At 41.7% G+C, this 12,920-nt stretch overlaps 1 protein-coding gene across 13 annotated transcripts in view; it reads left to right on the top strand.

The window, feature by feature from the left end:
• The window catches only part of NRG1 (neuregulin 1), a 384,342-nt gene that overhangs the window by 365,788 nt on the left and 5,634 nt on the right, over positions 1–12,920 (top strand). For 10 of the 13 annotated variants that reach the window (XM_021380039.1, XM_021380040.1, XM_021380043.1 and 7 more), the window contains 5 exons: positions 1,947–1,970; positions 6,553–6,655; positions 10,006–10,132; positions 11,242–11,372; positions 11,857–12,060. In XM_021380039.1, coding sequence (XP_021235714.1) covers positions 1,947–1,970; positions 6,553–6,655; positions 10,006–10,132; positions 11,242–11,372; positions 11,857–12,060 — 589 coding nt within the window. The remainder of the gene's footprint in view (positions 1–1,946; positions 1,971–6,552; positions 6,656–10,005; positions 10,133–11,241; positions 11,373–11,856; positions 12,061–12,920) is intronic. The other 3 variants (XM_021380037.1, XM_021380036.1, XM_021380047.1) reach the window with 1 other exon arrangement.

Here is a 12,920-nt window from a genome sequence, read left to right as displayed (position 1 = left end):
ATTTGGCTGAGAAATTAAAGGAGGAGTCAGGCAAAAGTTAAATAAAACAATGTTATTCTGGAGGGATTACTGTAACAAAGTCATTTTTTCAGTCTTTCCACATAAACAACAGATCTTCATAAGTTCATTTTTCTGCCTTTCTGCTAGTTCAATATTTCCCAGAACTCTGCAGCTACAAGAAGTCGATCCAAGTGGGTTGATCCCACTGTCAGGTGCAGTGCCTTCACACAGCCCTCCCTGTGTCCCAGGCTACCACCCGCCTAAATCTGCAGGACAGCCACTCCAAAATCTTGACTGCATAGTGACTGTGGCACTACTGTCATGAATGCACCATGCAGTTCTAGAGAGCCAGTATGTTGCAGCATTTCCTGGTATCATTTTCTGTAGACACTAGACCCCAGTATATTCAATGTGCAGTAGTACTAAGTCACTTCGTGAGAAAAACCTGCATTCCAAGCTTTATTCCTTCCAATTCTGCTCCACCAAAAATCACATCTGAAAGAAAAAGTGATTAATTAAAAATAATAAATTGCATTTCATTTTAGAGTACATGGACAAGTACTGAAAAAAAACAACACTGCATCTAATAAATATGTAGCAATATTGGTTTAAATAGGAAAATGTCAAAAGTGATGACCTGTTTATAAAACAAAAACTGCTGGGATATTCTGCTTTCTTTTAATCATGTCTAGGCAATGTAGCTAGGAATAACAAAGATAAATAAGGGCAATTTTATATCTAGGTTTGAATAAGTGATGCATGTTTCTTCGGCATGTTTTCTCATTAGGGCTTTCAGCCAGAATATATTCCCATTCTAAGTACCAATTTCCCGTTGAATTATTTCAAATAGAAACTGCATGATATGAATGACTTCCCCCCAAATTAAATTACATCCAGGCAAGGAGTTTTACGTATACGCAAGCATAAATACAGCAATATATATGCATGGGCATGTCATTCATTTTATCAAAGACTTAACCGAGCTTTCTATGTAACTAATGCATATCATTAGCAGTGTTCATGTAGGCATGTAAAAATGGCTCTTTAGGAAGAGACCTGGGTGGATTCCAGCTTCCTTAACCCTTAAAATGTTAGTGATTGTCAGGAAAGGATTGGTATTCTCATTGTGTACAAAAATCCATTTGATCAGAAAATTAGGATTGAATTTAAATTGCACAGCATTCAAAGACAAAGAAAGTGAGAACTACAGTGGTTATGGAGCTGGACCAATGGGAAGGATCTCCTAGGCCACATGGAGGACAGAGCTACCAGGGCATGGGAGTGCTAATTTTGGCTGGTGATCTGATAGGAATAACATTAGCCCCTGCTCCCTTGGGGGCATGCAGCCAGCCAATGGGTAGTTCTGCCGAAGGCGAGGAAAAGGGACTGGATCCTTTTCTTCCAGAGATAAGAGCCCTACTGAAGTCAGTTTTCAATGCTAAGGGGTCCTGCAGCGCAGCAAGTGGTCCCAGCCACCTCAAGGCAGAGGCTGACAAGAGCAAGGATTCACACTAGGGGGATGAGAGCAGGGACAGAGGGGAGGGCAGCACACCGCCCATCTGCCAGGGGACATTGCTCCTTGTAAGCCACCCTGTGCCCTAATGCTCCCATCTGAAAACATCCAGCCATTTCACATGGCATTCTTGCGCAATAGGTCCCTTCATCTCAGTAAAATCTTTAGGGGTTAATGGTTCCTGCTGTGTTCACTCCACTGTGGCTGTTCTGATACCCTATACATGTTTTGGTGTGTAAGCCTTACAGAAGCTCTGGTCATGTAGCTCACAAGCACTGCCCATTTAACTACATGCCCCTTTGTCCTGTTTCATATGCAGACACAGAAAAGCCATAATACTCATATGTGATTTGTTTTTTGAGTACAGTGTATTGCTCTTTTCTGAAACTTTTTCCTTTTTCTTTCTTTTTTTGTCAACTTTCTGCATTGGCAGAGCATCTTGGGATTGAATTTATGGGTATGGACCAATCCTTCCTTATAGCCTGCAGATTTTAGAGCCTGAGAGATAAAACCTTTTTTTTTTTTCCCCTCCACCCCCCCTTTTCAATTCTTAATCAGTTTCTTTATTGCTTCAGAAGGGATCATACAGCTATAACAACAGCCCTTATAAAAATGTTAGTGGAGATCAAGCTCACTAAAATTGTAATAGTAATAGGATATTCCAGATCTAAGGCATTCCTGGAATTACTGAAGTAATTTCAGCATAGTGTACATTCATTTTTCTGCAGTGTAATTTTGACTAGTTTTGATATTTGCTTTTGCTGAGTTCTTCTACAGTTACCAGATTTCAGAAACACTGAAAGCATTAGGCAAAGTGACTAACTAGTCTATAGAAAAGGATGCGCTGTTATTGGCACTTAAAATTTTGCAAATTTACAGCCTTGAGCTCTGGTTTCCAAGCAAAGTTTTATGTCTAAACACACAACTAGGTATGTAAATAGGATGCATATAGGAAGGTGTAAATGAAATGCATGTATACATATATTTCTAGGTCTGTAAATAAGCACTGAACTGAAAGTTATTTAGGAACTTAAATAGAGGTTTACAGGAAGTAAACAGATCATGAAGTCAGCAGATGTGTTCAGTATTTCTAATAAAAAAATCATTGCACCAAACCAAGAATTTTGGCAATGGGTAGTATTATTGTGCTACGCCTTAAAGATAATAAAAACACATCTTCAGGTCCTCTTCATGAAGAGGCTGTACTTAGCCCACTAATATTTAGTGAGCAAGAATGTGAATAATGCATCTCTTAACAGGCTAACTCTTGGAATTCAGCTCAGGTTTAGTATGGAGTCTCCTAAAACTACTGGAAAATGAGAAGAACTAGGCATTGATGGTTTTCATCCAGTTTTAGTTCACGTTCTTATTAAAAATGCCCACATAAAATGTCATTAGCTTAAGCTGTGAACTGTGGAGAAACCATTACAAAACTAAATTTAGACCATCTCTCACAACCCAGTTTATTATTATTTCCACAAGATAATATTAATTCCCAGTCATAAATACTAAATTGTATTAGAAGACACATGGCTATATTAACATATGAGAAATTGTATTAAAATCCTTTAAAAAACTAACTTGCAAATCTTGCTTCCTATACCAGTGTAACTAAGTTCTTTAAAAAATTAAAAAAAAAAAAAAAAGCACTAGAGACCTGTAAAAGGAAAAGCTTTAAAACAGAGCAAATTTAAGACCAGATATATTGTCAATTATGTATAAATTAGGGTAATGTGAAATTAATTGCATAATGAGTATGGAGGGCTGCACGTAGAGGGGTTTAATATCTTCAAGTCTTAGAAACATGGAATCATCCAAGAGGCCTACTCGGGCCTCTGGGCTGTGGGTGCCACTCCTACAGACACCCAGGAATGCTTGGGGAAGTCTGAGCTCTGCCTGGCCCACAGAGCTGGCCAGCCTTTCTGGGGATCCACTTCTCCCTCACTTTTGGGGAGGACATGGCAGCACTGCTGCTCATGTGTGTCCCATTTGGCTAGGTTGTCCTAGCTCTGACAGGTGCGGGTGGGGATTTGGCCTTTGAAACCAGGTCCCCAGAAAACCACAAACCCACAGATTGGCAGTGCAGGAAGCATCACTCACAGCTTTACCCACAGCCTGGTTCTCTGACTGCACCCTCCTTCCATGCAAGCCCAGGAGAGTCCACATGTGCAGCAAGCCTCAGCCCACTGACAGCATTAGCAAGGTGATCACCTGCTTGTTCGCAGCAGCCTTCGCTTGCAGTAACCCTTCTGAGTGAGTGCAGTTTATCCAGAGTATAAACAACCAAGCAGGCTTTCCACTGTTTACTTAGTCCTCCTCCTCTCCCTTCCCATCAAAGGAAAATGGGTTGAAATGTATTTATTCATTTTGCATTCACAAGCTAACAGCTGACAGCATGACCAAAAAAAAAAAAAAAAAGAAAAACTAGCTTCAAAGCATTTCAGATTTGCCCCTAAATTGCTAAGCACAATTCTCCTGTTTCCTGTGACACCCTTGTAATACACCATTTCCATGGCTAACTAATAAGCGCTTTCAATAGGGGCATAAATGGGAAGGGGATCAAATGCCACTAACTAGCATAGGTGAGGAGTTATGCTGTATGAGAAATCCCTTCAGACTCTGCTTCAGCCTTTTTTTTTTTTTTGTCCCTGAGCATTTCTTCACTCTTTTTTCCAGTATCAAGCATGCTGTGCCAGGCCTGCAGTTGATTTCTCAACCCTTTAACCTTATCTTTTCCTTGTTTTTCCCCTTCCTCTTTTTGTCCTCATTTGATTTGGGTATTCAGCCTTTTCCTCCTTCCCTTTTTTGATTTTCTGTTCTTGGAGTTATTTTTTTTCTTTAATACATTTTTGCAGCATCCTAGTTTTACCAAACTCACTTCTTCTTCCCACCCCTTTGTTAATAATCAGTGCTATTAATTTTGTCTGACAGTGCTCATGACCTCTTTGCTGGTGTTTTGGTCTACAGTGGGTTTGGCTTGTAGGAAGAATTATTTCTATGGGAAGGTGCATTGTATCAGAGAAATGAAGATTTCTTCTGACTTGGTGATTTGTTGCATGGAAGATTTGCCATCTGTCCTAAATCTCAGCAGTGAGTAGCTGCTTTGAGACTGTAAAAACTTAGAAGGCTAATGCTCATCTGGTCTTTTGCAAATCTCAGCACTAGATATTGGGTAGTATCGGTGCTGGCACCTAGCCATGCATCAACAGTTGGCTGCAACATTTATTACATTAATTAACAGTTATTTTAGATAAGTCAATTATGATGACTGAAACCACATTTCTGAAGCAAAAGCTTCAGCAATCCCACCTCCATCTTAGCAGTTAGGATAGACAGCAACCACTTTTATTATCCAAAACTCTACACAAATGCCAGGATTTTAATCTCTTGCTGTTCCTGCTCAGAGTCACAGTACCCTGTCGTCCCTTCTTTACCAGAAAAGAAAGTAGGTGTGGTCCTGCAAGTTGTCACAAATCCCAATCCTGAGCTCACCCCTGTGCACCTTTGTGCCCATAATTTTTAAACTGAACAAGGACAGGAAACTGTCGAGGAATGAATGCTCCCTCCACAGTGAGGAGGGTTTTCTCCTGAGCTGACAGGAGAGATACCTTTTTTTGCTGGTACCTTTTTCATTTCTGAGATGAAGCATTATATTCCATAATGATTTATCTCCTGAACCCCTTTAAGCTCCTTCCAGGTCAGCATTTAAGGGATGCTGAGCTTGGACAGAGACTCACGGCATACGTGAGGGACCACCATGTAGAGGTGCTCCTTTGTACCACCTGGTGAATTGTCCCACAGATCTTTTATGTTCTTGTTAAGACCCTCGGGGTAGGAATAATGCTGACATTTATCCCCATGGCAGTGCACAGCTGTGCAGCTTTAATTAATTCATTTATCTGTGATCACCTGTTGGTGTTCCAACTGTGGTCAGTACTACAGTCTGACCTAATGCCACCCTCCAAACCAAATTCTCCAGGGCAAGTTTTTGGAACTATCAAAAATAAGATTTAAGAAAAACCCAAGCCAGGTAAACAATTTTATGCTAAAAACAGGAATGCAAATCCACATTCATAAAAGCTGTCTCTTGTGTCAACACAGAATGTGTGTCTCCATTTCAGAACTTCTTATGTAACTTTTCCCCTGTACAACACACGCTGGTGCTCTCTGCCAAGAGTGATTGAGACTGGAATGCAAGAGTAGATCCAATCCAAACATTACTGGTGCTACTAAAGTCTTTTTATAATAGTAAAATATGTCTCATGAATGAGATCAGCAAGAAGTTCTCATCCCTGAGCAAGCTGCCGCTCTAGATAGAGCAGTTTCTTAGCTAGATATGAAGAGATGCAAGTGAAAACGTAACATTTCTCTGATACAAGACACTTCTTGTTGTTGATATTGCTGTTTTTTGAGGGGCGTGGGAGAAACCTTATGACCAGAGCTCAAACTCTACATTCATTTCCAGTGGTAATACGATTACAAGCCAAGCTCATGTCTCAAATGTAGAAGGATATTTTGAAATCTCTCCTGTAAAGACAACTGAGATACAAGTTGGCGTGGGGGTAGAGGGACATTGGATATGAAAGCAGTCCAAAAAAGATAGCAAGAAAATAAATTCATCTAAAAGGTCTATAAAATTGGCCTTCATTTCAGCTGTCTTTGCAGAGCAAAACTTCAGAAGCATTTGCAGATTTTTGTTATTACATTAGTGTGTTGCATTCTTATTTCCAGCAAATGCTGAGTGTTTGTCATTTGCGACATTTTCTCTTAGATATTATTCTTGTTGACTTAAACAAAAAGAGGTTACTTTTGACTGTAAATGTATGGATGATCACTCATCCCCCATATTGTGTACGAGCTTACAGTGTAGTCCTGTTCTCCTTGCAGTCAATAATGAGTTTGCCTGAAGTGTGGTGGCTGTCTTTTGGTGTGGCTGTGTGAATCTGTGCAGTGGTATGTAGCATGTCAGCTGTTGACTATGTGTTGTTTGCCTAGCTGTCCTCCATGTTGTGACCTTCTCTGTTTTTGTCCCTTTCTAGAAGCTGAGGAACTGTACCAGAAACGGGTGCTGACCATAACTGGCATTTGCATTGCTCTTCTAGTAGTTGGCATCATGTGTGTGGTGGCCTACTGCAAAACCAAGTAAACTTTTCTTTTTTTATACCTATGGTTATTTATCAGGGCCTTCTCAGTTGACTGTAGCTTCTACCTCTCTGAGCATAAGGTGTTAACTGGATTTTTCCAGAGTTGAACTGAAGAGACAGCCCAGTGATCAGGGTTCTGTGGTTCAAGCAAGGAGGGTGCAGGTCTCTGTGTCAATCAGCAAAGTGAAAATAAGACAGGTATCTGAAAGATCTCTCACCATTCATATGTGACTCATCAACTTGTAATTCATTTATCACACATTCGTGTTTATTCCCAGCTGAATGGGAACAAACCCCAGCAGTAGAATCCTGTTGCTAGCCAGAAGTAAATTTTAAAGATCAGTCTAGTTTGTTTATACTCAAGAACAAAATTGACAGTGCTAAGAGTTACTAAACAGCAAAGGCCAAAGAACCAAATGTGAAAGTGCTCCCAGTGAAAAAGTAGATGCTTTTATGCATTCTTTGAGTCTCTGTGAATTACTGTGGGTGACTCTCGAACATGCATGAGACATTCTGGACCATAAATTATGCTAAACATCAGCAGGATTTGTGCTGCCAAAACTTCTGGTTGCCGTTATAAATCTTCACACCAAAACACAGAAAACCCTTATCATTTGTATATACATGTAGATTTACTGTTGCAAGGCCTGACTAGCCTCTGGGTTGTTAGTTTTCCTTACAAGGTCTACCAGTAATGTATGTGTTAAAAACCTGGGGTGGGGGAGATCATTTGCCCCTTCAGTGAGTGCAGCTACACACATGTAGCACCTACGGCAAACGTTGTGCCAGCAGTCAGCTAGGAGCTGAGAACCACGGAACACATAAAGAATCAGATCAATTACTCATTTTGGAAAAGTTCATTGAAATCAGATAAGGCATCCCCATGACTTTAAACAAACATTTAATTGGGGTTCTGAGGTACAGTTCTTCTATACAGAAAAAAAACCATAGTGGATGCTGTGTCACAGTTAGTCCCATATATCAGCAATCACTGCCAGCCAAAATTGAAGTGTTTTCAAACACAGCTGGCTAGAATGAAAGTGAGGTGGCTGTTCGTGCAGCACTGATAGCAGACTGTGATGTTCCCCACAGGCCATTTCTTCCTGGTAGACAAAAACCTAGTGGAAATCCTGGGGTGGTGTCAGGAAAACATATCAAATAAAATTAAATGGCTTCAATTTTGTAGGTCTCCTTGCATAGAGATGCTACTGGTCAAATACTAAGGCAGCTTCTGGCACGGAGTCTCAATTCAGAAATGCTTTGTTTGTGAGTCATTTACATGAAGAAAGGCTCTTCAGAATTAGTGAAGCACATATTAGCATTCCCAGTATTCTTTCTCCTCAGTTTCCTGGAGGAGTATGTTTTTGTTTTAGCTAGTGTTCTTTTACTAGAGGACAAATGGCACATGTGGAAGTACATGAAATGAAAATATAATGATCACTGAAGTTGGGAAGTAATGTGGATACATTTCAGGGGTAGATATCAAAGCAGTAAGTGCCAGGATATTAGCCCCATAGACACTGAATCAGAACTCCCTCAAGAGCTCACTTTATCTACCATCTCAGGGGACTTAGGTCATCCTCAGCTCCCACCAACACAGCTCCAAAATCCCATGAAAGGGTACTGTGAAATCAAGTTAAATTTGTCTTTGTATCTTCTGAACCCATGCTGGCCTTTTGGTAACTGCTCAGATGCCTGCCTACCGTGCACTCTCCATTCACCTTAACCACCTGTGCATCCTAACATGATGCCTGTGGAGCTGTGACTTAGTTATCCTCCAAACACAAAGCCCACATGGACCAGGGACTGTGTCCAGGTGCATTTCCAAGGCAGCTGTGCCTGCTCACACCATTCATGTGGAGTGACATAAATCAAACGTCTTCCACTATCCAGGCCCAGGCATACGCTTAGAATATTTAAAATGCGGTGTCAATCTATTTGTCTTTAAGCTTCCCTGGCTATCAAGCTTCAATATATTGTTTCCCCCCCCCCCCCTCATTTTTGGGAAACTTGAAATCATCCCCTTGAGTTCAAAACAGTATTGAAAATGTTAATGTCTTACAGTATCCTATCCCACCAAAAATGTCTGCACTTCTGCATACAGCTTAGGGAATTGAGAGTATTTCAGCTCTTACCACAGCCAAGGTCATATGCACTCTGCAGTGTATTGGAGCTTGCATCCTCCCTTCACTTTCCTGGATTTGTGGCAGGATGATGGAAGTTCTCCAGTACAATCAAGCAAAACTGAGGATAAATTAGGCCTGAAATTGAATAGCCCTTTCCCCGATCATTTATTTGGTATTTAGTGCATTCTGTGTAGCCTTCACAGCACCAGGTTTTAGTGTGCTGCAACTTTTGTTACTGTCAGCTCATGGTGATGTCCTGAAAAGTTCTTTTGAGGAGTGCTGAAAGGATCAGCAACTGGGAAAAGAGCAGCTAAAGATAGGGCACAATAAAAGTGTCTGAATCAGCCAAAGACTGTGATCTTAGTAGAAAATACTGATGGTTCTCCTGAATGTATTAACAACCCTGGCATCTGCCTGGTAATCACTAGGTTCCAGAGTTAATCTGATGTTGCTGTAATGAAACCTTCCAGAGCTGCCAGGATGGATGCAGTCTCAGGCGTACCTCATAGACCTGTATGAGGTCACTTTGTACTGTTTCTGAGGCTTTCTCTGCACCCTTAACTTCTTTAACATGTCCGTATGCTTGAAGCACATCACCGGGGTAAGGATGTGAATCCCACAAAAAAGACATAGCTGCAATATCACAAATTAACCCCAGTCTTAGCAATGTTTTTAAACTTTGCCAGTGTTAGAAACCTCAGCCTGCCTGAGAAAGCAGAAAGGAGGCCACTGGTACACACATGCCACTACTGCTGACAGCCACATGTAGGCCCCAAAGTGAAGGTCACCCTGTGCAGGGTGGCAGGTCCTTGTGTAGCAGAGAAGTGAGGTCTCATGGGCTGTCAGCAACCTGATCATGGCTGTAGGGCGGTGGCAAGGTGATGGAGTTAAAATCCTTCCTCCTTCCCTTTCAAGTGCAGCAGAGAGCTTCTACTAAGACAGAATGTGGCTTGGAAATGGCCTCCTTCTCCCTTGCGCATTTTCCTGTCCCCCTGTGGCCTGCTGACTGCTGGAAGGGTGCCCACACATCTCTCCCTTCTGCAGGTCTCCACAGCTCCAGCTGCAAGTAGAGCTGTGATCTTAGGAGTGACTCTGAGATCTTGCAACAGTGGCGAAAGTTCTGCCAAGAAAGAGTATTTATATTATTGTTATCATCATCATTGTCGTGCTGACAGCTGCTTTCCTTTTGTCTATTAAAACCATTTCCGTGTTCCATGTGCAGGAAGCAGAGGAAAAAGTTGCATGACCGCCTTCGGCAAAGCCTTCGCTCAGAGAGGAACAATGTGATGAACATGGCGAATGGGCCACACCACCCCAACCCACCACCAGACAATGTCCAGCTGGTGAATGTAGGTTTTACCGCCCACATTTCAGCCTTGTTTGCCAGTGCCGTGCCAACCGCCATCCACAATATGAACTCACACTTCAGGCTCCTCAACACTGTGTGTTTCCAAGGAGCAGTACTAGTTGTGATGCCCACTCCAGTTCTCCTCTCAAATGAAACAGCAATGCAAGGCTTTTTACACAAAGAGAGTGCAGAGTTAGGCACTATCAACTGCTGCAGCGGCTTAAGAGGAAAAGTTGGTGAGGAGTTAGGAAAAAAGCAGCCTCATGGGTAAAAGTCTGAGGGAGGACCTCACCTGGACAATACACTGGCCGGGGATATGTGGCTGGGGCCAGTAATCCGCAAGTATCCCCTTGCCTTTTATCAGAGCGCAACACAGAGAGAGCCGTTCACCATCTAAACCTTTATCCAAGCCCCTGGTTCTGCTAAGGCCACTAGCCTTAGCTAGGATGAAGACACATTTTTAGAAGAGCTCAGCTTGTAATATTTGCCCTCAAAACAACTAAATCCATGCTCAGATTTTTAAGAGGAGGGAAACAAGAAGCTTCCCTTGAGGAAAATGGAGATTCCTACAGTTACAGCCTCTCTGGTGAGATCAGTAGGGCTCCAAACACATTTGTTCAGGAGACTGAGCCTCCAGCTCCATCTCACAAGCCTTTGGGTCATTCTGTCAATCATTCCTAGTGCTGCAGCCATTGGCACTGAAAATAGCTATTTCCTGCCCAAATAACTACAGTGAAATAAATAATTGCCACTTCTAATTAACTGCTGCTATCTTGTCCATCAGACAGTAATATTTTTTATTAATCTGGTACGAATGTGTGGATTACCTTTCTAGGTCTCTGTCTTCAAGGATTTCTCATTACCTTCCTATGTATGTATGTTGTTTATGGCCTGATTGTGATGCAGCCTTTTGCAAATGTTCTTATTTCTTTCCTTCTATTTTGAGTTTAGATGTGGTATGTGTGTATGAAAGTGCTTGAGTGTGTTAGTGCAGTTTCTGCCTGTATTTGGGTGAGAAAGTTTGTGCTCTTGTGTATGTAACTATGTCTGAAGGTGTGCTGTAAATTCCATTTTGTAAACTTGACATTTGTATGTTGGTTTTTTTTATAGCAGTACGTTTCAAAAAACATAATCTCCAGTGAACGTGTCATTGAGCGAGAAACAGAGACCTCGTTTTCCACAAGCCACTACACCTCAACAACACATCACTCTATGACGGTCACTCAGACGTCTAGCCACAGGTACTGGACTGGGAAGTAAAACAGCACCTGTACTATCATCCTGTTGTTGCAGCGAAACAGAAAAGATGTTTTAAAAAAAAAGGAAAAAAAAGAAAAACCTAAGCTCCATTTATAGTGTTTTCATTTTATGATTATAATGTCATGTCACTTAGATAATTTTCTTCCCAGGAATTTACAAAGTGCTTTATTGACTGAATGCCATTCCAGTATTGTTAGGGTGAATTTCAGTATATGCCGATTGCTAAATCAGTGACAGGTCTTCTGTTTTAAAGACTGGTCTCCGCTGCTGGAGGCAGGAATGCCCTTTTACTTTTCTTTACCCACACATGAAAAATGATGTCAATGTACATGGATTCCTATAATTCAAAAAAATCTACCAGCCCTAAGGCTGTGCTGCACATCCAGAGCTGCATCAGAATCCTTGCTTTACCCTGATTAAACTTCCCCTCATCTCATACTGCTCCCTTTCCATCCTTTCCTCCAGCTGGAGTAACGGTCATACTGAAAGCATTCTCTCCGAAAGCCACTCCGTGCTCATCAGCTCCTCAGTGGAGAATAGCAGGCACACTAGCCCAACGGGGCCACGAGGCCGCCTCAATGGCATTGGTGGGCCAAGGGAAGGCAGCAACTTCCTCCGGCATGCAAGAGAGACCCCTGACTCCTACCGAGACTCTCCTCACAGTGAAAGGTACCGCACACCACCTCACTGCTTCCAGATGACAAGGTCTCCCAGAGGGTTTCCTAGCTTGGGACCATAGGAGGAAACTCAACGGTGATGTTCATGTAGGGCGTACCTTCCCTCTTTCATCACAATAGAGAGCTTGGTAGTATGAAGTCTTTGAAAATTCTTCCCTTCCTGCCTCTGTTCCGAATAGCTGCAGCTCACATTTGAATAAGAACCACCAAAGTCACTTTTCAGAAATTTTCACTGTAAGGCAAAAAGAGATCTCTGACTAATTCTTGATTACTGAGGAAATTTATCAGACGTAAAAGATGGGGAGAAATGAGTGTATTGAACCTTAGAGAGACAAGAACTTCTAAGAGTACAGATATTGAGCTGCCACCTACTTTCTGGAGGATTCCAGATCCTAAACCTATTATCTCTTTTGAAAATTCCCCTTGACATTTTATTAAATAAAAGCAAAGAACACAAACTGCAAGCCGTAACAACTGAGGTCATTATTAGATCAAGAGTAGCCAGAGGCATAGCTGGCCAAGTTTTTTACAAATAAGTAATTTTTTCTCTGGAAGACTGATTCATCAATACCTTAGGTCCGCTTTAAAGTGAAAGTTCTAAGAAAATTTTCACTGAAAAACGTTTCTCAGTTTGAAGCTGGGAAAAAGGAAGACTGAGATGAAACAAGAGATTTGAAGAGGGCTTTTCTCCCAGTAATTAGAGGCTGAAGAGAAAGAAAACAAATGGTTACTGGACCAGTGCTCTGAGCACTGTGAAATCACATGGGGTTTTGATATCGTGGGTTGTCCATGATGTCAGAAATGCAGCCAGGCAATCCACAAGGAGACTGACTTGTGTAGGAGACTTATTGT

Source organism: Numida meleagris, chromosome Z, assembly GCF_002078875.1.
Source record: "Numida meleagris isolate 19003 breed g44 Domestic line chromosome Z, NumMel1.0, whole genome shotgun sequence".
NCBI classification, from domain to species: Eukaryota; Metazoa; Chordata; class Aves; order Galliformes; family Numididae; genus Numida; species Numida meleagris.
Note: the sequence above shows the minus strand (reverse complement) of the source record. Positions and strands in the feature narration are given on the sequence as shown.